Source organism: Engystomops pustulosus, chromosome 1, assembly GCF_040894005.1.
Source record: "Engystomops pustulosus chromosome 1, aEngPut4.maternal, whole genome shotgun sequence".
Classification (NCBI taxonomy): domain Eukaryota; kingdom Metazoa; phylum Chordata; class Amphibia; order Anura; family Leptodactylidae; genus Engystomops; species Engystomops pustulosus.
In genome coordinates, this window is record NC_092411.1 from 229,565,856 (window position 1) to 229,591,324 (window position 25,469).

The 25,469-nt window shown below is 37.4% G+C and overlaps 1 protein-coding gene across 2 annotated transcripts in view; it reads left to right on the forward strand.

Annotated features, from left to right (window-relative positions):
* FSTL5 (follistatin like 5) overlaps nucleotides 1–25,469 on the forward strand; it is a 335,086-nt gene that overhangs the window by 152,047 nt on the left and 157,570 nt on the right. For both annotated transcript variants that reach the window (XM_072120407.1, XM_072120416.1), the window contains exon 4: nucleotides 1,613–1,861. In XM_072120407.1, coding sequence (XP_071976508.1) covers nucleotides 1,613–1,861 — 249 coding nt within the window. The remainder of the gene's footprint in view (nucleotides 1–1,612; nucleotides 1,862–25,469) is intronic.

Here is a 25,469-nt window from a genome sequence, read left to right on the forward strand (position 1 = left end):
GAGTGTCAGTGAGTTCCAAGTTTGTTCTTTACAAGAATATGTCTGACAGCTGTGGATTGGACATATAATTGGATCCAGTAAACGAGGAACACGAGTGAGCTGGCTTATCCACCGATAGGTGATTATTTTTTATACACATAAATTCTGTATAATGGAAAATATTTATGACTTTTTTGCAATTTACAGGATAAAATGCTTTGAAAATATGACCTAATATCCATATATCATATTTTTGAAACATCTGCATTAACCTTTTACTATATATACTATGCTTATGTATGTTATATATAAAAAAATGTTGATAGACAGTGACATGTATGACAGGGCGCTGCTTTATTACTATAACACATTCATTTCCAGGACCGATGAAGACTGCCCAGGGGTATAAACTGCTGGACTGTATATGACATATGTTCCCTCTAGTAAACAGAAATAGACTTGTAAAAATGTAGGAACACCAGGGATAAAATGTTGTGGAAATTATTAGAAATGTGTTTTGGAAGTTGACATCAGAGTCATGTTTAACTACAGTCTGAGCACATCCTGTAATGGTCATGGATAATTACTGTCAGATGACTTTTGTACTTTTCATTTTTCACATAAAGACAACGGTGCATTAGCAGCCGGTCAAATAAGGCAGACTTCTCCAAATTTTTCTGGCTATCAAGGTTAATTATCTGCAAATACAAAATGAGTGTTGAATTATATGTCATGTCTGTTTAACAGCAGGCTGTTAGAAAGCCATTAGGCACTATGCTGGGGGAAAATGCAGCAAAACTATGATTAAATACTTTTTCAAAGTTAGATTGTTAAATATTGGAACAGGAAAATAAAGTGGCTTTTCAAAAAAATTGAAGGTGAAGAAACATTTTTTAAATATTTATTTATTTATCTCAATGATTTTTTTTGGTCTGCATTCATTTTGTATGGAACGATTCACACAATGCTGAAGTGTTGTTTCTCTTAGGTTATTCTGCACTTTATCAAGGGCAAACTAAGACAGGAACTGTAAATTTGTGATCTAGCTCTCATAGCAGTTATCTTGACTTTCTCTTTATAATATTTTAGAAACATTGTCATATATTCCAAATTACAGCATACATATCACTATTATATTTGAGTATCATACATATGGTAAAGAGGTTGTTAATACTGCAGGACCATAATTCCATTTATTTTCTTTAGAAATATGGATTAGTAATGGAGGTATGCGGGATATGAAAGCCTGTGGATTGACATATGTTGGATGCTTAAAAAATGGAATGGCATTCTGTGTCTTAGCTTAAAGGAAATCTACCACCAGGATAAAGGATTGTAAGCCAAGCACTCTTACATGCTGGTGTGTGCCCCTATGACAGGATCTGCTCTTCATTTAGATACTTATGTTTATTTTTCACAAAAAAAGTTTAAAAAAATGTGCAAATGGAGCGCAGAGCCCTTCAGTCTCATTTGCATAATTTTTAAAGCCTTTTTTTAATAAAAATTATACAATAAGAGTGGATCCAGCATGTAAGTGTGCTTGTTTTACAATCCTTGATCCTGGTGGTAGATTTACATAAAACATCAGTCATTTAAAGGAAATTATATTTATCGTTTTTTTTTTTTTTTAAAGGTTTCCATGGTCAGGAGAATGGACGTGGAACCTGTGAAAATAAATACTGTGGTCTTGGAAGGCATTGTGTCATCAACCAAGAGACTGGACAAGCTGAATGTGCTTGCATGGAACGCTGTAAGCCACATTACAAACCCGTTTGTGGGTCAGATGGAGAATTCTATGAAAACCATTGTGAAGTCCACAAAGCTGCATGCCAGAAAAAGCATAAAATTATCATGGTTCACAATGAAGACTGTTTCTTCAAAGGTATGATAAATTAGTGAAAATCCGATTGCATTATTCATGTTCAGTATGTTGTTGTAAGGTTAGGTCAGGTTTCATATGGTTTTTCATGAGTTATGTAATGTTTATGTATTTGGCTGTAAAGCTCAGTGTGGCATTTTTATTTTCAAAATGTTTTCAAAATGCTTTCAATTTTATTCAAACTACAAGAAAATTGTTTTATAATAGTTATTATTGACCCTGATGTATGTTGCGAGCAGCAGCTGCAAATATGGGAAACACTGCATTGAACACTAATGGATGTTACCAAATGAAATAAACTGCAAAGTACTATGCATTAAACATCACTATGACTAAAATGAAGATAAAAAAGGAAGTTACCAAATATAATAAGCATTACATTTGGAGGTAAATAAACTACATTGTTATGATGGTTCTGCTGGATTATAGGGATCATTTTATGTACAGATAGATACAAGTTGGTGTTAGGCAAAATAATTCTGACCTGGACTGAGAAGTTCTAGTGTGTTTAGCCATGACATCTATAGACACACATCTATAGCCAGCTGGAGATTATTTTTCTGCTCTCTAGTAGAGCTTTTCATTCACACATAATGGAACAGATACTGGTCCTGCCGCTGCCTTAATGTTGTTGTGCAACGCTGAAAATTAAATATGCAAATTGTTTTCCAGGTTGGAGTAAGGTAAAGGTTGCCTCAAAGCTATCTTAAAGGCAGGCCCTTATCAATCAACATGACTTTTCTATCATGTGGGATGAAAGTCAAACCAGTACAGGCGGTCCCCTACTTAAGGACACCCGACTTACAGACAACCCATAGTTACAGACAGACCCCTCTGCCCACTGTGACCTCTGGTGAAGCTCTCTGGGTGCTTTACTATAGTCCCAAGCTGCAATAATCAGCTGTAAGATGTCTGTAATGAAGCTTTATTGATAATTCTTGGTCCAATTACACCAAAAATTTTGAAACTCCAATTGTCACTGGGGCAAAAGAAAAAAAATTGTCTAGAACTTCCATTATAAAATATACAGTTTCGACTTAGATACAAATTCAACTTAAGAACAAACCTCCAGACCCTATCTTGTATGTAACCCGGGGACTGCCTGTATATCTATTCTAAAAGCTATATACTGCCCCCCAGTATATAGCCTGCAGCCCTGCCCATCCAGTATATAGCCTTGACTCAAGTATTAGCTGAGTTAGGGTTTTTCAGCACATTTTTTGTCTTTGGCTAATACTCGCTACCAATAAACCCCACTTAATAAAATAAAATAGAGACTGATGGGGGAGATTTATCACTACCTTTCTTCTAAATGTTAGAATTCAGCTGTTTAGACTAACGTTAGTTGTATTCTCCAACTGGGACTTTTAAAAATCGCTAAAAAGTTGCAATTACTAGACAGCACTGTCCTGTCTAACGTCACGACCTTGAAAAAACATTCAGGTAAAAAAATGTAAAAAGCTCATTTTAGACAGCAATGTTAAAAAAAAAAACATTTTGGATCTAGATGCTTTATTTAGACATATTAGACATTTTCATATTTAAACAATAAAAAAACCTTTCAGTGAACTGTCTTTCAGCTGCAATTTGCAGACAATATAACTAAAGGCATCAAATGAAAGGGGGATATTTATTGGACAGCGGACTGTGAGACTTTTTTTTGCAAAAATTTGGGACTTTTTAAAATAAAAAGTTGCATCCTCCACACCAGCAATGTTAGACTAACTGCCACAAGTGCAATTTAACACAAGGTGAATCCAAGACAAAATAGGAACTAGACAACTAAAGTCAAGGAGCATAAAGAACACATTGGGGCACATTTTTACTAATAGCAGTGCAAACTGCACTAAATGCAGTTTTCCTGTGTAGTGTTCTGGGTGCGCCAGATTTAGGATTTCTGGCTTATGTTCTACATAATTCTGGCACCCCTTCACAGCACCAACAGAGTGCACCACTTTTATTTTGGTGCGCCTGTAACATAGGGCTTGTGGCACACTTCTGTCAGACTTTGCATGTTTAATCTGGCGCACGGTCCTACTGAGCACCGGAATGCCCCCTAATTTGTGTAACATGATGTCTGGTGCAGCTGCGCCACAAAAGGGTCACCTTAAACACATATATGGTGTTCGCACTTCTAACATACCTGTGCAAGCAGTTAGCACTAAAAAGAATGTGCAAAATCTGACAGAAAACTGGCGCAAGGCCTTTAGTAGATGTGTCCCATCTGTTGTGACCATTCCCCGAATGGGGATTGTCTTGTTGTCTTGATGTACCTCACTAGTTTACTAGTTCGGTCAATGTATTTTTAAAGGGCTTTTCCCGTGATCCCATTAGATATCCTGTATATGGCTATCTTTAAAACTTGTATAGATATGGAGCATCAAGTTTGATATTTCTGTGCAACTGAATAGATTGTCGGTTACACAATCAGGTGATGTATCTGAAATAATTGTCTTTGATTTTTTTTTTTAATTACCGTATATTCCGGCGTATAAGATGACCTGGTGTATAAGACGACCCCCCTACTTTCCTGTTTAAAATATAGAGTTTAAGATATATTCGCCGTATAAGACTACCCCTTTTCCAACGCATACAAAACACCAGTAAAAATTTAAAAAAAAACATTTGAATTTAACATGGTCCTTTTTTTAATGTAAATTCTTATGACATGCAGGTATATAGCAGGAAAACTGTCGCTCATAAACATAAGGCATACAACAACAACATTACCATTACAGCACAGCCCCCAGTAGTATACAGCACAGCCCCCAGTAGTATACAGCACAGCCCCCAGTAGTAGCACAGCCCCCAGTAGTAGCACAGCCCCCAGTAGTATACAGCACAGCCCCCAGTAGTATACAGCACAGCCCCCAGTAGTATACAGCACAGCCCCCAGTAGTATACAGCACTGCCCCCAGTAGTATACAGCACAGCCCCCAGTAGTATACATCACAGCCCCCAGTAGTATACAGCACTGCCCCCAGTAATATCCAGCCAGCCCAGCATTAATAGAAAATAATAAACTTATATACTCACCCTCCGGTGGCCCCGACCTGCAGCACTGCTCCCCCGATGTCCGCGTGGGTCCTCTTCTGGCTTCGGCGCCCGTCTTCTGTCTTCACTAACTTCGTGCCGGGCGCCACCATTGTTCTCCCCTGGACGGCGCCTAGTATTACGCGCCGCTGCTGACGTCATACTAGGCGCCGCCCCGGGGAAAAGCATGGCGGCACCCAGCAGAAGAAAGAAGACTGCGCGGAAGACGATCCGCGCGGACACCGGGGCCAACGGAGGGTGAGTATGCACCCCAATGTCTTTTTGAGGCTGCCGGCAGCCATCGCTGTGCAAATACCCGCGATCGGGTATATGCAGCAAAGACTTACCGGCTATGGAGAGGGCTCAGCCCGTGAGCCCTCTCCATGCACCGGGACCCGCCGTATAAGACGATTACCGGCGTATAAGACGACCCCAGAGAAGACAGAAGATTTTTCTGTCTTCAAAAGTCGTCTTATACGCCGGTATATACGGTAAGAAAAAAAACTGTTTTGTTTTACATTTTTTTTGTATTGAAAACAATACAGTATAATTATATATTATAATGTATAGCCATTGTATATATTTCTCAATCAAGAGTATTTATATTTTATTATTGATTCTCTTGAAAAGGGGTATAACTGACTGATTGCCATGGATGATCTGAACAACCCAACATTGACATCAAAAGGCTTGTGTCTAATATGTGCATGGGGTTGAAAAGGATCCGTCTTACATATATATGTAATTGCTGTCAAACTACGGACAGTTCTGACCCCCATCTTGTTGTTCCTTATCCAATAATAATTGATAGTAACATGCTTGGCTAAAGTAGTCATTAGTGAAACCAAAGGATAATTTGTCAAGAGTTGTTTCTAAAGAATTTTAAGAGAAATTTATAGTCAGTTTTATGTAAGTTTTCAGGCTGGTTCTCTACATAAACAAAAGTGTACATCAATATTATAGATTTGTTTCTGGGATCACGGACTTGTGCCTCTTAATTAATTCTGTTTATCGTCTTACTTATTAACACTGGTTTATAAAACTCTGAGCTTAATAAATCCCACCTATTGAATGTCGACAATTGCTACGTGGTACAAACATTTCATAAAGTTTTTGATAAGCATAAGTTATTTCATCTCCAGAAATTGGTGCCGGTATCTTACATCTCCATTCCTGCTATTGGTTTTTACAATTACCTGATGGATCATTTGCAGCTCCAATAACCAATGCTGCCTGTCCCCCCGCTACTCTGCATTTTCTAGGGCACAGGAGTGTAACTAAAGACTCATGAGCCCCAGAACAACCCCTTTAACTTGGGGCCCGCATGTAACTTTTCCTCAATCCCATAAGTACCTTTCATCAACTTACATTAACAAATGATGCAGCACTATCAGTTAGGCTAATTGCAAATTTCTTATAAAATTAGGGATATATGTGTTTTGGAAACAACATATCAGGCAGCTTAGATACAGTAGCTCAGCTCTTTGTAAGGTGGTTGTAAAGTCTTCCAGCAGACTTAATACATTCACCACCCAGCATCAAAAGACAATCAGTGGTCATTTTCAGGTTAATTATTCATTACTTACGAAGGATGGACATAACTATAGCAATAGAAATGTGAAACCAATACATCACGGATTCATCACACAATATGCACTTCAGTGTAGGCTTTACTGGTGTTGGCAAAAGAAAGTGATGATGGCAGCAGTTACAGAGTGAACTTAGTATGACATGGTGTGTGTAAGTGAAATGCTAATTTTTTAGCATCAGTAACATTACTCAAAATCCAATTGCAGCTGTAAGCCTTGATAAACCCCGTGGGTATATTTAAGAGAGCAAGTTAAAGTTTAATAATGACAGCTATTCAAAACTCACCAAGATAAGTGTCTCACATTATTCAGATGATTGGCAAGACATAATGTCTTGGATGGATTCTGAACACATTTCTAGCATCAGGAGAATAAAGGCATTTCTATTTTTTCAAGACCTTTTAATTTCTACACATACCGTATATCAGACTTTAAACCCCTAAATGATAACTTTTAAGGTAGAAAATAATATCAGGGTGCTTTTCAGCTATCAATCCTATAGATATTTTGATACAATTACAGGTATTATCTAACCCATTAAAGCTCTGGAAAGTCACGGAATTCTATAATCCTCAAGTAAATGAAAATGCAGAGGAAAGATGTAGTTCCACCGTATTTAGAAAATTGTATTTTCAGATCAGTTCAGATCAAATTATGTATTATAAATTGTCTTAGTGTATCAAATTTAGTTGTCTGCTTTTTCAATCAGGCTTGGGATAAGCAGCCTAAAGGCACAAATGTTTAAGGCTCAAGTTAAGGATTAAAAAACCACAGCACACAGTTTTTTACATTTATTGTAAAACCAATTGGACACTGTATATTAGCTTCTGTAATGGCTATAATGCTAAAACGGTACCTAATCTTTGTGCGTGTAGATGAAATGTAACATTATCCCCGGTCATTAAAGGACTTGTCTTGATTTTATAGCAGCTCTTCTTTCTGCAATTTCTGTCTCAGTTAGAAAAGATTTTCTTGTTGTCGCTTACTAATAATTCTCCCACCTCCATAGTGCTTTTATGTAATCAGTAACCTCCATCTGTTTTACAAGCAAGACAAAATTCTGCAGAAATGTTTGAGTAAAAAACCTGATTAGAAAGGAAGGTTGAGTCAAAATAGGAGGAGGATGGTGAACTTTTCTCTATTTAGTTATAATACAAAGTGGGGATTTATTCCATTCGTTTCTCTCTTTTTGCACTATATGTTGCAACTTTTTGGGATTGTTGATGGATTTGGGCCATTTTGTGCAACTCTTTCACCTGCCCAGCAAAATTCAGCACAACCAACTTTCCCTAGCTGGCATAAAATTCTGACTTTTGTGGGACTTAAAAAAATGCAAAAAATCAACAGTGTCAGAAACCACATTTAAAGGGAACCTTTCACCATTTTCACAAATAAGGATAGTGACAGGTTCCCATAAAGCCTTATTAATGAACTGACTCTTTTAGCTAAAATTGTTTTCCTCACATCCCCATAAATCAACTTTATATTGTGTTACCAGCCCCTCCTATCTACTCCTCCATATGTCCCATGCCTCTTCTCTGCATTCAACACTTAATGTCATGTGACCAGGGTGATGTCCTTTTTCCTAGAAACAATTAGCTGCCTAGGTGTGGGGGCCCCACTAAAACGTCCTTCACACATAGGCAGTTTCACTATTGGTCTGTTATCCATTATTCATCATGGATCACTACGTGGTTTTTATATTACATGTATATGTATTTTAAATGTGCCGGTTGATTGTGGACTTATATTTAATACAATTGCATAGAGAGTGTTGGGTGTCTGGGGAATTACAACAAGTTATGCATAGTTTCTCATTTATGTGCATCAACATGTTTACTATATACTGTAGTTTCAATTGTTTGGAAAAGCGGAGAATGGTAAGAAGTGCTGTAGACAAATCTGATGAGCATTGGAATGGGGTTTCTTGAGTCCATTGTAGGAAATAAGTACCGTATATACTTGAGTATAAGTCTACCCAAATATAAGCCGAGACCCCTAATTTTGCCATAAATAATTGGCTTAATGACTCAAGTATAAGCTTTTGGTGGGAAACACATTGGTCACAGCCTCCCCGCGCAATTAAATGCCTTGCAGCAGACCCCATAGTAATAAAAGGCCCTTCAGCAGACACCCTAGTAATGAAATGCCCTGCAGTAGAGCCCCTAGTAATGAAATGCCCTGCAGCAGACCCCCTACTATTGAAATGACCCAAAGTAGAGCCCCTAGTATTGAAATGCCCTGCAGCAGACCCCCTGGTAATAAAATGCCCTGCAGCAGACCCCCTAGTGATAAAATGCCCTGCAGCAGACCCCATAGTAATGAAATGCCCTGAAGCAGAGCCCCTAGTAATGAAATGCCCCATGCAGTCCCTCTAGCAATGAAATGCTGATAGTGAAATTCCCTTTAGCCCACCAAAATTAGAAATACCCTGTAGCCAGCCCCCATATTGATCAAATGCCCTCAATATTGTGAGCACATTCAGATTCTTCCTGCCATTTTGATGTAATCTAGTGTTCTGATAATCCCCTAGGGCAAGAACAGTGGACAATGGGGTCCTTTTGCTTTTATATGTTGTGTAAACATCCCCCCTCCCCTAGGCAGGTGCGGTAATGTCTCCATCCTGGATTTGCTCCCAGCACCTTGGATGAGTTCTAACTTCTTAATTAGAGGTCAGAGGACTATAGTTCTAGTGCCATCAGACCCATCCAAATCTAAAGTGTATTTGGAGAACAATTATATCCAACATACTATGCTCCCATTGAGAGTTCTGTGTGTATATGAGCCTAGAGATAAGCAACTCAGAAGATGAGCATAGGTTTTTTCGAATACCACTTGTTTCTTCCAAGCACTCTACAGGTCAAAAAAATGTCATGACAGGTCCAAATGTTAACAATAGACAGACAGACCTTTTAAAATTGCACACCAGACATTAAAGGACATCTACCATCATCTACCATTTACTGATGGTAAACTGCCCAAACTTACTTGGGCATTCCATTTTTTAGTTGGTGGAACCCTCTTTCTTAACTTGTTCACAGAAGCATCCATCTGAAAAAGACTTCAGCTTTTATCACCAAAGCACCTCTTGCCTCTGCTATCTAATAATATATGCATGCTCCCACTCTCTGAATTTTTCTGCGCTGATCTAGAGACAGACGGTAATGCCACCGCCCAAACTTCAGAGAAGGGGGGCGTGCATATATTATTAGACGGCAAAGCGGTAGATGGTCTTTAAGGAATGATGATGAAAATACACAGCATTCTAAAGAAAAGGATAAAGTTAAGAGCAGCACTAAAATATAGGCAACAATCATGGCCGGATTTTAGGATGGGCATCAGGGACCCCCAAACATTGAGCAAGAGGAGGGGAACCCTACCATCCTGCCTGTCCCATCTCCTGACCCAAAATGATCAGTATCAGTGTTCTAGGGACACCATTACTGCTAAGGCCCATAGAGTACAGCGAATTATACACTTCTCTACTATCCTAGCTTCTGGTCTTGGAGCTGACTGGTGAGGAGGAACAGCCATATGGTGAAGAGTAGGAGCTTTGTGAGTGAAGGGGCATGGCCTCACAGGTACTATTACATTGCTATGAGTATAATCTTTGCACTGTGTTTTATAACTATACTATGTATTATCCCTGTACTGTGATATCACTGGGGTATCACAAATTAATGTTAATGTTTTATGATAAAAAGTTATACAGTTTTCCGATATACTTTTTGTATCAATTCCTCATGGTTTTCTAGATCTCTGCTTGCTGTCATTCTACAGAAAGCTTCTATGTTTACTTCCAGTGGATAGAAATCTGAGCATGATCACACGGGTGCTCGGCTTGTTGGTATCACGGAAAGTAATCAGAGGTTTGTGACATAACGCACCACACACCTGTGTGACCATGGTCAGATTTCTATCCACTGGAAGTAAGCATAGAAGCTTTCTGTAGAATGACAGCAAGCAGAGATCTAGAAAAACCATCTGGAATTGATACAGAAAGTACATTGAAAAATTGTATAACTTTTCATCATACAAACAATAACAGTAATTTGCTGTAATGGGAATATCCCTTTAAGCCCCTTTCACAAGAATGTATGTTTTTTTCAGTCATGTACTATGCTGCATTTGGCTGTACAGGAATTAAGAACACCCGACTAACAGATGACCCCTAGTTACAAATGGACCTCTGGATGTTGGTAATTTACTGTACTTTACCCTTGGGCTACAATAAATAGCTGTAACAGTTATCAAACGTGTCTGCAATTAAGCTTTATTGTTAATCCTAGTTCTTATGATAATCCTACATTTTTAAAATACAATTGTCACAGAGACCAAAAAAATTCTGTCTGCGGTTACAATTATAAAATATACAGTTCTGACTTACATACAAATTTAACTTAACAAACCTACAGAACCTGTATGTTACCCGGGGACTGCCTGTATATACATGATGTTTTTTAACCGTATGTGTACATATGTCTCCGTATCCGTATACTGTAAAATGTAATGGGTCTCCAAATTATGTTACTAGCTTGCTTGACCCCAAAATCCATGGATCTAAACATATATACGGCTGCATATGATGCAACATATATTTTAAATGTTCCCATAAGCTTTTATAGGGTATTCGGAACAGAAATACAGGAGAATAGAGGACATGTTCTTTTTTTTTACGTGCCAATTGTAGTGGATGTTGCCATGTGCTACCCCTATGAAAACGGTATGGGTGGCATACGCCATTTTAATACATTCGTGTGAAAGGGGACTTAGCAAAATTCTTTTATCTGGGATTTCTGGAGAAGCTTTATTATTTCCAAGGAGCATCATTTAGTTATTTGAAAAATTGTTAGAAACCACTACATGCTATAGATTGAGCACAAACTGGAAAGCTTTCAAACCAGACTTCATTTTTGCTGATTGAAACATTGGTGTTTTCTAAAGGCCCCATAATCTAATATTAAACCAGATAAACGCAGCCTAGTAACCAGGGCCTGGACAAGACAGACCCTGTAGTATGGCAGTATATGATATTATCGATCAGACAACCTAGGGTTCAAAAAATAAATTATAATAAACCTAAAAATTCAAATCACCCCCCTTTCCCTAGAACTGATATAAATATAAATAAACAATAAAAAGTCATAAACACATTAGATATCACCACGTCCAAAAATGCCTGATCTATCAAAATATAACAGTTTTTTACTGCGTTTAACCTCATAACAGAAAATAGTGCTCAAAGTCGAAAATGGCACTTTTTTGCCGTTTTAAAAAATATAAAAGTTCTATAAAAAGTGATTGAAAGGTCGTACAGTTCTGGAAAAGGCACCTTCACAACCCAGACAACTGTAGCAATTTGCTCATGAGGAGTGGCCAAAATACCTGTTGAGAGGTGCAGAAGTCACATTGACAGATTTCGAGTGATTGCCTCAAAAGTTTTTGCAGCAAAATATTAAGTTCAGGAAACCATTATTTCTGTCCAAGTCTGTTTTATGAGTTTTATTTATTTTTTTAATTCTGTGGAAATCACCATGAAAAATCACCAGTTGAGATCACATGACCCTCCCTCTGCAGGAGGCTTCAATTCATATATCAAGAAAGCAATGCAGAACTTTTAATAGATATAGGTATATTGGTAAATTACCATATATACTTGAGTAAAAGCCTAGTTTTTCAGCACAAAAAATATGCTGAAAAACCCTAACTCGGCTTATACTCGAGTCAAGGAAAAAACAAAAAGTTAACTCACCTTCTGACGCTCCCCGGCATCCATCGCGGCTCCGACATTGGGTCCTGAACTGTCACAGTCTTCGTGACGTCAGCTGACGTCATGGTGCCTCAGACGGCCCGGGAGGGGCTGGTAGGCTATATACTTGAGGGGGCAGAGAGGCAGGCTATATACTCGAGGGGGCAGGCAGGCTATATGCTCGAGGGAGCTGGCAGGCTATATACTTGATGGGGCTGGCTGGCTATATACTCCAGTGGGCTGGCTGGCTATATACTCCAGGAGGCTGGCAGGCTATATACTGGGGGGGCTGTGACTCAATAGTTTTTTCCAGTTTTTTTGTGTCAAAATTAGGGGTCTCGGCTTATACTCGGGTTGGCTCATACTCGAGTATATACGGTACCTAATATACTGACCCAACACTTACACACACATAACAAAAAATGTGAAGTAAATTGGCCAACCCCTTTAAACGAGGGGTAGCAACAGTTTTGTCCACGTGTATATCCCTTTTCAACAAATGTTGCAAAACACAATAGGCCAGTTTTCCATATGAAATTATTGTATCACTTGAAATCTTCTATTTCTAGCAGTTTTTTCCTCTGCAGTTTTTGTCAGTAAACTTATAGTCTTCCTGTAGCTGATAGGCAGAGACCTAGCTGTTTTTAATCACTGCCTCCTTGTCCCTAGAGTTTCATGCGTAATATGACATGTATGTGGGAATCTGTCTCTCTTGCAAGCAAAACCGAATACTGTAGAATATACAGCGTAGGAAAGTAGTATTATATTAACCACAGTAAGTGCAGACAGAGGTACTTTGCTCTGCTAAGATGTATTACTCATTTTCTTATATTCTCTTTTAATTCTGAAAAAAATTGTTAAAATGTTAGTGACATAAAATTCTGAGATGAGAAAAGCTTTAAATTGACCATTCTTCATCTGCAGTATCATTTATGTTTTCAAGAAATGGTAAACGTTGGGTTATGTAAACTTGACTTATTCAACATGTATATCTAAAAATTCCCAACAAAATATTTCTCTGATTAAACACTACATTTACATTTGATCTTCTGAATAGTTTGTAGATGTCAAGTAATGTCTAGTGGAGAATAAAACACGGAATGTAATAAATTATTATAGTATAAATATTTATTTCTAGTATAAACTAGACATATGTTTCCAGACAATGTGTGTCCATTCTCCTGAGATTATGGATGAATATGTTCACATCAGAAGAAGGGCATTGGGAAAATATCTATCATAATAATTACCTTCAATTAATAATCTCACTCATAGTTTCCCCTTTAATAATTACTGTGCTGTTCCAAGTCATAAATTTGCTTTATTCTGAAGTGTATGATAAATTGTTCTCATACACTGAGCAAATGAGACTTGTAAGAATGCAATATCTTCTCTGAGATCTCATTTCAGCGGTAATTAGGAATATGTGCTTGTATACTGTATATATTGATAATGAAAAACATGATGTATGTCAGCTTTAATGATCTAATAACCAAACTGGAAACTGTGCACCCCAAGAAGCCAATTATTATAAATATGGATATTTTACAAACCAGCACGTTTTAGAAATCCCTTCGATTTTATCATGATAGGTACAGATATTTAGCAGGGAATTCTTGAATTGGACTGTGAGTATAATATTTGGAAATACTGAAAATGTAAATAAAATTTTATTCAAACTGCCTTCACCATCTGATGGATTGTGACCATGTAAATTGTATAGCAGCAGAGTTTCTAACGAATGAAGTTCTGTGGAAATGATCTAATGTTCTGTACTTGTGCTTGATCCTGTTTTTACACTGATCAATGTGATCAGCGGTGAAATTAAAGCTGGCTTTAAACACGGGTTTGGGAAGCTGGGGTTTTGCTTCTGTTTACCTAGCAATTGTTAGGAAAATACTGGAAAAAATTTGCTAAAAGTTGCCAATGGAACGTAAACCGGCTTTAAATTTATCAACATGTCCAATGATGAATGAAAAATCTGGTCTCATTTAAGACGGGTTAACTTTACATCTTCTAAATTTCAATTTGATTTAGGACAGAAAAATGCACCATACCTTTGGGACAGTTGTATAATTTGTGCTGTATTTGCTTATTTTTTATCATCAAATACAGTTGGGGAAATCCATTTTTGTAATTATTTATTGGCAGTCATTCATTTTATTTGGGTTGTGCAAGGTTATGGGGGGTATTTATCCGAGCTTGTATGCCAGTTTTCTGCATTCTTTATTTCCCCTTTTATGCCACTTATATGCCAAGTTGGTGTGGAGGGGTGTCATGGGGTTGTGTCCCGTGGCAAAGTATACATTGGCTATTGCCTGCGCTGGCTCATGTCCACAGGTCTAGGTTATGGCTCAGTTCTTCTCCAGACAGGGCCTGGCATAAAATCTGACGATGGGCTAGCTGCCCTCTGATACATACGTGTGGCCAAGGGGTGGGGACTCAATCATGCGCTCGCAATGTGTTTGTGTATGATATATTTCCTCTTTATTAGTTTGTTTCACTATTATTGCTTAAAATTTTTTTTCAATTTAACTTTATTGTCTTTTAGAATCCCAGACTGAGGAATGTTTTTGACACCCCTAAATTTCCCGGGAATTTCTCACTGTGGCAATGTGTGCCACACAAATTGCCTAGATCCTGAGAGATATTCATATAGAAATTAAAAGCTTGTTCATTATCGCTATCACAAGCTCATTAAATTACAATAGGGCCATGAAGGATTGGGTTTGAACTGAAGCAATGTATAAATGTACATATGTACTGAATTTTGCTTTATTAAATGAAGCAACAGGCTACATTTTTTAAAGTGTGCCAAAAGAAAGTTCCTTTGATGTGCTTTTTTAGATGATTTTTTTACAACTTTGCAGATTTGTCACAGATTTCTCATCCACTGTGCTGCTACTGTGAAAATTGAAGAGTTCCCACAAAGGAGTCATAATTACCATACAAATCAATAAATCTCTTTAATTATTTTAAAATTCCACAATACATATACCGTAATATCCACAATATCACACATACATATATTACATAACCATTATGTCCAGGATTCTGTAAATATTGGCTACTGCATCTGACTGTATCACCTTGGCTGGGTAATATAATAACAATACAACATAAATCCTACTATGTATATATTTTTAATTCAATTACTCAATATCATCAACCTATGCCCAAAATGTGCCCTCATTCATATGTATAACCATTATGGTAGTCTTCTTTTCTAAGAAGACTGGAACATCCTGTTAGAGAAATATCTCTATCTCTGATGTGATGTGTGTCCAAATCATTGTATAGTACGAGCTGCTCGGTGAACCACTCAGACCCTCATGTGTTTGAGCATTCCAATTTATTTAGGTAGCAGACAGTTTTTATAGGTTCTTGGGACAAAGAAAGAAACTTACTGAGCATGCTCGCATTCCAATTGCCTTGAACAGGATATATCAGTGTAAGATGACCTGTGTGCGCGGGGGATGGTACTATGCATAGGGGTCTTTGTAAAGACATCTTAAAAGAATGAAAGAGAAAATGGATTCTTTTCCCTCACAATCCCGACTAGCAGGGCATAAAAATCCAAATGTTAACAGGAGAATAGTCAGACAATTAAGAATAATTGTTATACATTTCATACACTTGGGAGGAGTTGAAAAATTGCCCCCTAAGACAGCACATAAAATTTAAAAATCTGTCAACCATATAGTTAGTTACTCAACAGCTATATCACACAGTTCTCCATAGGCCATGTGTCTATATAAAAGGGAAAAGCTACCATCAGACTCCTCTCATGGTTATCTTCTGCCAGGGCACAATGTAAAATACAATAAGGGGGGGATTTATCTCTACGTTGCCAAGTTTCTTATAGTACTTTTTGATCACAGCTGAGACTTTTTTTGTAACAACTGAGACAAAAAATTCTTAACTGAGACATCAAAGGTGGTGATTTATCAGAGCATGGCATACAAGCCTGCAATGGGTGCAAACTGTTTTTATTTTGTCATTTATAACCATATTATATACATTAATGGCCCGGAGTCCATCTTTTTCATGTATTAATCATCATATGTGTTCTATCTGTAGTTAACCTTGTATTATAAAGATGTATACATTAAGTTAAAGCTTGGTATAAACTCCTCATTGCGATTCGGTTGAGACACATTAGATGCTTAGTCTGTACTGCCAAATCTGGTTACAGTCTAAAAATATTGGAGCATCTCTGCCACCTGCACACTACATGGATTGTTTTTTCATCATCTGATTTTATCTGTTTCGGTTAAATCAGCAAAAAGTTTCTTTGTCGATGGCACCTAGCAAGCTAATTTATTATAGTGTTTAATCATATCTTATGTTCAATTTTCAATCCTTAGAATATATTGTCATATAGCACTTAGAATATATTGTCTGATGTATTTCACAGTTCTGCCAATCATTTGTGATGAACTGTTGATAAAGTGAAGGCTTGAAATAAAGCAATTGTTAATCTTATTATATTGTTTCTTTTTTTAGAATGCAGTTTACACTTTATTAACAGTCCAAGAAATGAATATCAGTAAAATGTATGAAAAGCAATCCTTATACATACTGTATTTCATTTCAGCTGCAGCACTGTTCATCATTTCCTGAGATTGGAATCAAAATTAGATTGCCAACAAATAATGATCTTTTATACTTTTGATTTAGTGAAGTCTCTTGATGTTACCAGTTTCTTGCTATTATTAATGCTGGTTGCAAGGGGGAATATGCTATTTTTTAATAAGATGTTTTGTCATTTGTATCACTTCTGATAGATTAAACTCCTTATTGATTTATATTATGAAAAACATTGAAGCATTGGTTATATCACTTAAAATGATTTTTATTGACTGCCTAGCTTGATGCATGGCCATAGTAAAAAGCTACAGTATCATTATGGTATTCATTTTGTCCATGTTTTTAGTTGAATTATAAATTGTGTGATAGGTGCTAATGTTGGTGCCAAAAGCAGGTTTCATCAGGAGTACAAAAAAACTGTGGAGAACATTATTGAGAGTGTAACTGAGAAACCATAGCAAAGGTCAAAATTGTTCTGCTTAAAGGGAACCTGTCATCACGAAGGTTGTTTTTCAATTATGACAGGTTCCAGTAGGCTCATTATAAAAATGCTTTCATTAAAGTCCAGAATAATTTTGTTGTTTATAATCATATATGTACCGTACCTGGCTCCCTGCCAGTAGCTTCTAATAAGTCCTGGAGAAAAACAGTTGTTGCATTGATTCTTCCTCTGATCCCCTCCCTCTGCCTCTCCCCTTGTTCCTTCCTCCCTCCACTTATACCAGATCACAGCCGCAGGCATTTCTTGTGCTTGCGCAGTGAGCTCTAGCTTACTGTCATGCGCAATGAGATAGAGCGATTCTTCTTCACTTCTCATTGTGCATGTGTCGCATACTCTGGCCAGTTGTTAGGCTGTGAGCAGTGTGCAACTCACTTATATGCATGCTAGGGGTTGTCAACTCCTAGTTTCTGTAATGAAAAGTTAAACATTTTTCCAATATACTTTCTGCATCAATTCCTAATGGTTTTCTAGATCTTCGTTTGGGAAGCTTCATAGTTTTATTTCCACTGCAGAGAAATCTTTCTACGGTAAGGTGATTTAACGGATTATTACAGTCACAGTACAGTAATCACAGCTGTGTGCTATAATGAGCCATGCACCTGTGTGACACCAGATGACCTTAGATAGATTTCTGTGAAGCCAAGGCACCTAGAGGTACATTAATAAGGGCTTGTGCGCCAGAAGTTGTGCCTATTTTCCCCTAATGCCACTTCTATGCCAAATGGTCAAGGTGGGATGTTTGGGGGTGTGCCCGATGGCTCAGTGGGGCAGGACAGGGTATTTGTGTCTATAGCCTGCACTTGTTCAGGTACAGTCTATGGCACAATTCAATATCAGGTTCTATGCAATTCTATGCACATTGTGCCAACGTATGATGAATGTGCCCCGTAGTGTTTACAACCCTAGTGTACACAGTGCGGGGGGAGGGGGGGTGGCTTTATCACTACACTGTCTGGTTTCTTCTACTACTTACTTTTTGTCTTAGTAGAGCCAGTTTTATCTCAACTGGGACAAAAAATTAAGCTGTAGAGGAAACCAGTCAACTTGTTGCTACCCCATCCTCCAGTGTCTTTGTATTTTACACAATAATTTCTGCATTGTTAAATCATGTAGATACAGCTATGTGTAGAATTTGGGTTCTTTGACCCCCAGACGAGGGCTCATTCAAGCCGAAACGTGCGTCGGGGCTGGAGTCACCCAGGGCACAGACACCAATCCTATCCACAATATGGGTAAGAAAGCATGATTTGCTTCATTTAGGCTGTCCACTCTGATGCACTTTACACAGTGAACCAGCTACTGCTTTAGTTGGTACATTTCATACCGAAACGCTAGTTTGGTTTAAGCCTGTATACAATAATACTTATTGGATGGGTTGCTGCTGTGCCCTAAGGGTTGACTCCTCTGTCCGCGCAACAACATCTGGTGGCTGCACATTTTTTATGCCCTGTTTGTTAAAATTGTATTTGTATGTTTCATTAATAAAGATTCCATGATATTATCTTCTTTAATTGTCTTCGCTTTGGTTCGTTCACCTTGTGTGAACACAATCATATATATGATTCAGCTCTGAACCATAGCAACTTTGGTGTCTACATTTAGGAGGCCACATCGAGTTCAAAGCCACCTGTAGGTGGGATGTTTTTACAGTATATGCCTCAGTGAGCAGTTTCACTATTAGTATTTACCGACATTTGGCAGCTGTAAAACTAATAGTTTCCTCATAAACTTCCTTACAAAGTTGCATATACTTCTATGCCAGTGGTACTTTTTGTACCTCATCATGCCTCCATAGCAACCTCTTGTCCCAGAATCCTCCAGACACACAAGCAACATTATAATCTACAAGTGGAAGCCATGGTGCCTTTGTAGATCTATAATCATCTGACATGGTGAAGGTCAAATATTTTCCTGAATTCATGCTGTTCTTCATTTCATCTAATCCATATATGAGAAACACAAGGTTAACAAAGATAAATTTGTCTCCATGCTGCATTTGCAACTTGATTCAAGTTTTTATGCATGGTTTGGAGAATCTTACTTCCACCATGCAATGTTAAAGTCTCAGAGGGTAATAGGCCAGATGCAAAAAATGTAGATGTTTAGGCAGAGAAACACCATGGCTAGCATCAAAAACCTTACATTAGAAAAATTATGTCAATGATTTGAAAATAATGGGTTACATCTGTTGCGTAAAATTAACAATCTGCGGATGAAAAATCCTACATGCACTACAATTGATTGCATTAAGTAAATTATTATTGTGTTAAACTATGAATTTTCCACACAAATATCTGTACCTAATATGAATTGTGTGCATTAAGGGAACCTGTCACCAGCTGCATGGCTGGTAAACCCACAAACATATCTTATAGGGGCTGTTAAGTGTTCTCCAGGCATGCCCTTTTAATGCTTCAAAGCGGCCTTTATGTTGAAATCTAAACTTATATTCACAGACAGGCACCAGTCAGGGGGTGGGGTTTGAGATAGGGGAGTTAAGTGCTTACCCACGCTCCAGGCCCCAACCCTGCCTCCTTCCCGCCGTCGAGCCGATACCTGTCCTGCCTCCTGTATCTCTTGCGCCTCCCCCCTTGCTCTTGTTTGAAATCTTGCACATGCACAATGCGCTTCCTATCTCCTCTCTGGCCCTGCACGTACACAGAGAAACTGTGTGTGCGCAAGATTTCAAATGAGAGCACCGGAGGACAGGGATATAAGGAGACTGGACAGTTATTGGCTTAATGGAGGGAAGGAGGCGTGGTTTTCATGATGTAATGGCTTGGAGGGTGGGCGCTTGACTCCTCTACCCTGAATCCTACCCCTCGAATGGTACTTGTCTGTGAAAATAAGTTAATATGTCAGCGTAAAGCCACCTTTGAAGCATTATAAGGACATGCCTGGACAACACTTAATAGCCCCTATCAGGTATGTTTGTGGGTTTACCAGCCATGCAGTAACAGGTTCCCTTTAAGGTTGTGTAAAAGTTTCTACTTCTTAACAGCTTTCATAATTGTTAAGGAATAGATATATTTGTAGTCTTATGAGTACAATTGGCACATTTGAAGGCAACTATAAGACTAATGTGGCCAGTGTTGGACTGGAATCCGAACCGGAAAGTCTTTTCATGGGGCACACCACTGTACACCACCTGACATCCATTCATATCCATATTACCTCTGACTTTTATGGTCCCAAGGAGCCCTCTCAGTAACCTGCTGACATGGACTTTACCTTTAACTTAGGCCCGATAAGCTCTGTAAGCCAGGAATACATGCCCATAAAGCAGCCAGCTTCAGGAAATAGAAAGATGCTACAGTGTCCTTGGGCAAGTAGGAAGGATACTAATTGGCTAGACATTTTATGTATATGTTATAAACCTGTTGGCAAGTCTGAACCTGGGTGTGACCCTCAGTTAAAGAAGGTTGGCATCCTTGATGTACTCCAAGGTGTTCAGAATTGAGCATTGAGGAGCATTGTGAGAAATTTTTATAAAAAAGAATATGAAAGGAAGTTTTGATTTGGTGCCATTATGACATCTCAGATGATACCAAGTGGTCAAACTTGATACTTTATCATCCAAACCACTTTTGTAAGGACATAATGATGCCTCCTAGTAAAGAGTACCAAGATTACTTACACACAGAATTAAAAGCCTTATGAATGAATGAGTTAATATGGTCTCATACAATGATTGGCAGAAAAATATAAACAGGAAAAGTATAATATTCACAACAAATTTTTGTATTTTTCAAATTAATCAAGCGAGACGTTTTTAATTTATTTCCCCACATTTTGTCTACAGCCAGAGGTTGATATCACTCTCTTTACAAATGCATAACACCTCCACAAAATCCTCGCGCCATCTGTCATCAGTCAATAAATCCTCTTTAATTTTCATTAATTCTTATTAAAAAACCAAAGTAAATCCGATCATCTGTCTGAGAGGAAAAGCAGACACAACGTGAGAAAAGATAGGGCAGTTTATGCTTTGCATGGGGATATTGAAATATATTTTCAATGTATATTCGGAAACATTTATTAGAAAGGTTTTCTTTCTTTTTGCTCCAAACTTTTTCTATGGTCTATGGGTTGAATAACCATAAAGCTACTTACTTAATATGCATTATGCTACTTTTAATTCTAAAACAGATTGTCAAGGTGCTATTAGTGGGGGCCTATCAATATGACCCTACTTTATGATTAGTGGTAGTCTGACCATGAGGACAATGAACGTTGGAAAATGTAAAGGGTTGTAGATTTAGTTTATCAATGTTATCCCTTTATTTGTTGCTCCTTGATCTGCACTACAGTAAACAGTATTAGAGTGTATCAATATAACTAAAACCATTTTTATGATCACCAATCATAAAAATGAGGTATTTGTGTATCTCATTTGCATGGCCTGTCATTCACCTGCATTTTTTGGGATATTGCTTGACACTCCTATTAACCACAATCTTACTGCTCTACAACTATATACTGCTCTGTGAGACACTGTTAACTGTGACAGTCAGTATATAGTTGGCTCTTCATTTAGAACAGTGTACTGGCCGGTAGGAGCAGAACTACAGTACAGTAGTGCTGTATCTAGACCGCTAGAATCACATTCGACACTCAGAAGACCATCAAAGTGGTTTCTGCGCAAACTACCCATGTGATAAAAAAAGGCATCCAAATCCATCATCCACACCAGTTGCTCTGTGCCTTGTTCTGAGCCAAACTAGCAAAAAAATTAAACAAATAGTATTTATTTACACAGTGCAAGTAAAAATGTGTAGTTTGCAAAGATATTTTGTCTCAAAAAAATTTACCACTTAAAATATCATTGAAAAATGGAAAGATGTGTTTTTCCATTTTTGTGTTTAGCAGTTTTTCCTTTACTATTAAAAAAATATATTGTATGCCTCATCTTATTGCATAAACTATAGTCTAATGAATCCTTAAAAAACAATATAGAAAATATGTATGTTGAGATGGAATTTTAATAGTTTTTTGCTGTTAAATATGGTGAAAGTGATACTGTTATGTTTGCTGTATAAGGGACATTGCTCTGGTCTCCACACAATGAATATATGTATGTCAGTGTGTGATGTGTATACAGTTGTGTGTATATTGTACAAAGTGATTGGTACAAAAATATGCTAGGTGTACCAACCACATCGAGCTACACATCGGGCAAGATCAGTTTGAATATAATGGGTGGGAGATTCTGCTTTTGCAAAACACAATAAAAAAACCTATTGCACAAATCCCATGGCATGTTTATTACATGAGGAGCAAAGACAATTGTAAAGTACAAAATAATGCTGTCCAAGTTAATTTATGCCTATACCTCTTTCCCTTGAATTTGCCAAGACAACTTAATGGATGGTGAATTATAATGTTCTCTTTCTTAGATTTTTACTCTTTTTTGCATTCCTTTTTTTAGAATGCTATATGGTAAGTGCTTCCATGTCAGGGTAGAAATGTTCTTACAAGATATAAAATATGTTATTTTAAATGACAGGAGAAAATGGACTGTGAACTGCTCATGTACATTTGATGTCAGTCTATAGAAATCTTGCTACATAGTGTGTATTGTGTACAACACATTGCATAAGTAGTAACCAATTAAGATATTGTATGCAGGAATTAAAAGTTCCTTGTTGACAATCATAAGAAACTGGGGTATTTTTAATTAGAAATGTACACATCCATTATCCACCTACTTGAAGAGAAGGAGGCTTTGATTGCTAAACTCTAGTGGTGCTCAGTTTGCATAAAGTGAAAGTCTTTCCAAAAGTCTAATGGTAAATGGAATAAGGTGGTACTCGCTGGCAAAATGATCTTACTTTTATTTGAAGGGCAGGTAAAAGCAAGTGGTGTTACAGTAGAGACTGCTGTTACTCACTACTTCAGCATTTCCACTAGCTAGAGTATTTTACTGGTGAGTGCCACTCTTTATATCTGCTACTGGATATTACATTATAAACCTAAAATGGCTTTAAGAAACCAACATCCTGCCTAGAGGATACAAAAATCTAAAATGTCATCTCTGCAATAATAAAATAATTTTTAAACTCTATGGCCAAAAGGATTTGGACACACCTTCTCATTTATAAATGCTGACTCAATCAGAGGTAAACAAAAGCCAGCACCTAGATTGTGTTATACAATCAAAAATGGATTCAGATACATCAGAAAGGAGACAGAAACAACGAAACAAAGACAAGACAAAACAAACACACAAGAATGGTCACCAGAGCCAGGTCACAACAAAGAGGGCAAATGCAATGCAAAATCTCAAGGCAGAAGGATAGTCTGATTACAGTCTAAATGCAGAATACAGTAAAAGGGAAAAAAACACATATGGGGTCATTTATCATTGTAAATTGTTTTTTTTTGGTGTTTATGTATCAAAATTCATGTATCTTTATCTGCTATGTTAAATGTGTTGGTGGAATTTGTGCCTTTTTATGCCTGGGGATATAATTCACAGCTCCAACTGTCTTTAGGAAACAGACACCATGTACACCGGCAGAAAATAAATGAAAACTCTGCAAATTAAAAATGGTTTGCTTGATCTTCTAAGTGTTCATTCTTTTCAAGATGATTACAAAGCATATTACCTGCCACAGGAAATGTGGTTAGAATGTAAGAGGAGGATCTTTAATAGGTTCTTTACTGAAAACTATGAATATAAACTTTTTTTTTCTTCAAAAGTTTAATCAAGTATTTACAAGTGGAAACCTGTGTCTATGCTTTTGGCAACTTAGAAACTGGAAAATAAGTTGATATAATGAATCTGATGTATGATCATTTATAAGCCAGCAGCAGTAGTGAGGACAGCTTTATTTTTCATATCCCTGGACATTGTTATTTCACCATTTGCTTCATCGGTAACGCTTGTTGCTTGGGGGAAGAATAGGGGCAGTTTAAGGACTGGTAAAGCATTTTCTTTAAGCTCACAGTTTCTTGTAGAGTAATTTTATTACTTTACTTCTATAAATGCTTTATAAAGTCTGTCATTACTTCCATTATAAGCTTGTCTTAAAACATGACTAATAACAGAAAATGAGAAAATCGTGGAATCTTGGTGATAAAGTAGTTTACTGCTCCCTCTAACAGCGGTTGGTAACTGGTTTCATCAGTGCTGGCACAGATTGCCACAGTTAATCTGCTAGGTGCCATGTTTTAACTGAGCGCGGCACTTAACATCACTGCATGTCATCCGAGAGCTCCAATGGGTTGACATGGCATCTGGGAGCCTGTCGAGGCTCCCATAGCTGTCACTCAGCATTAGGTATTACAGTTTATGGACCATTTATTGCAATACGGATGTATTGCTGTATATTCTATATTTTAGCAATCCATCTAAGTTTTGAAATAATAGTAAACACAAAGCCCATCAGAACATAGTCCAATGTTTTTTTTTTTTTTAATTCCACCACATTTTCAATTTCCTGCTTCCACTAAATGGCACATAATACTAAATGGAGCCACTAACAAGTACAATTTATTCCATAGATAACATACCCTCAGACAGCTCTGTACACAGAAAAATCAAAAAGATAAGACTTGTGGTAGGAGGGGAGTGAAAAACAGAAACACAAAAAAACATGAAAAACTTGCTCTTCAAGAGGTTAAGCGATTAGTTTCAAGAAGTTTGCTCTTTGCTCAAAATGCATTGCTTAACCATGCCAAGTGCAACTTTTATTCTGTCTACATCTAAAGTATATTGGCCATGGGAGCATTTTATAAAGAAACATCTTTTGGTTTAATGAAGCTTGAAGGTTTTAAAAATGCTGGATTCCTCTTTTTATGCCTTGCTATTTCTCAATGACCAGCGGGTTTATCCTCCAGCGTTAACTGGCTGTATACTAGGCAAACAACGTATGAGTGACCGTTCCTCGGGCACCATTCATTTATTAATTCTATAATGATATTTCATTCACTGCAAAAATTAGAATAAGCACAAAGTGGAATTCTTGTCAGTGGGTTACTAAAGTAAATATATCATATAGATATTTAACATAGAATGGTTAACACTACATTGTAAGTTAAATTATAACTACATTGTATCATATTGATAGTCTTGGATTGGTTTATCTGTGGAGCATTTGTTGTTTTGTATTTGGTTGTTTAATTGGGCATCAATGAGTATACATG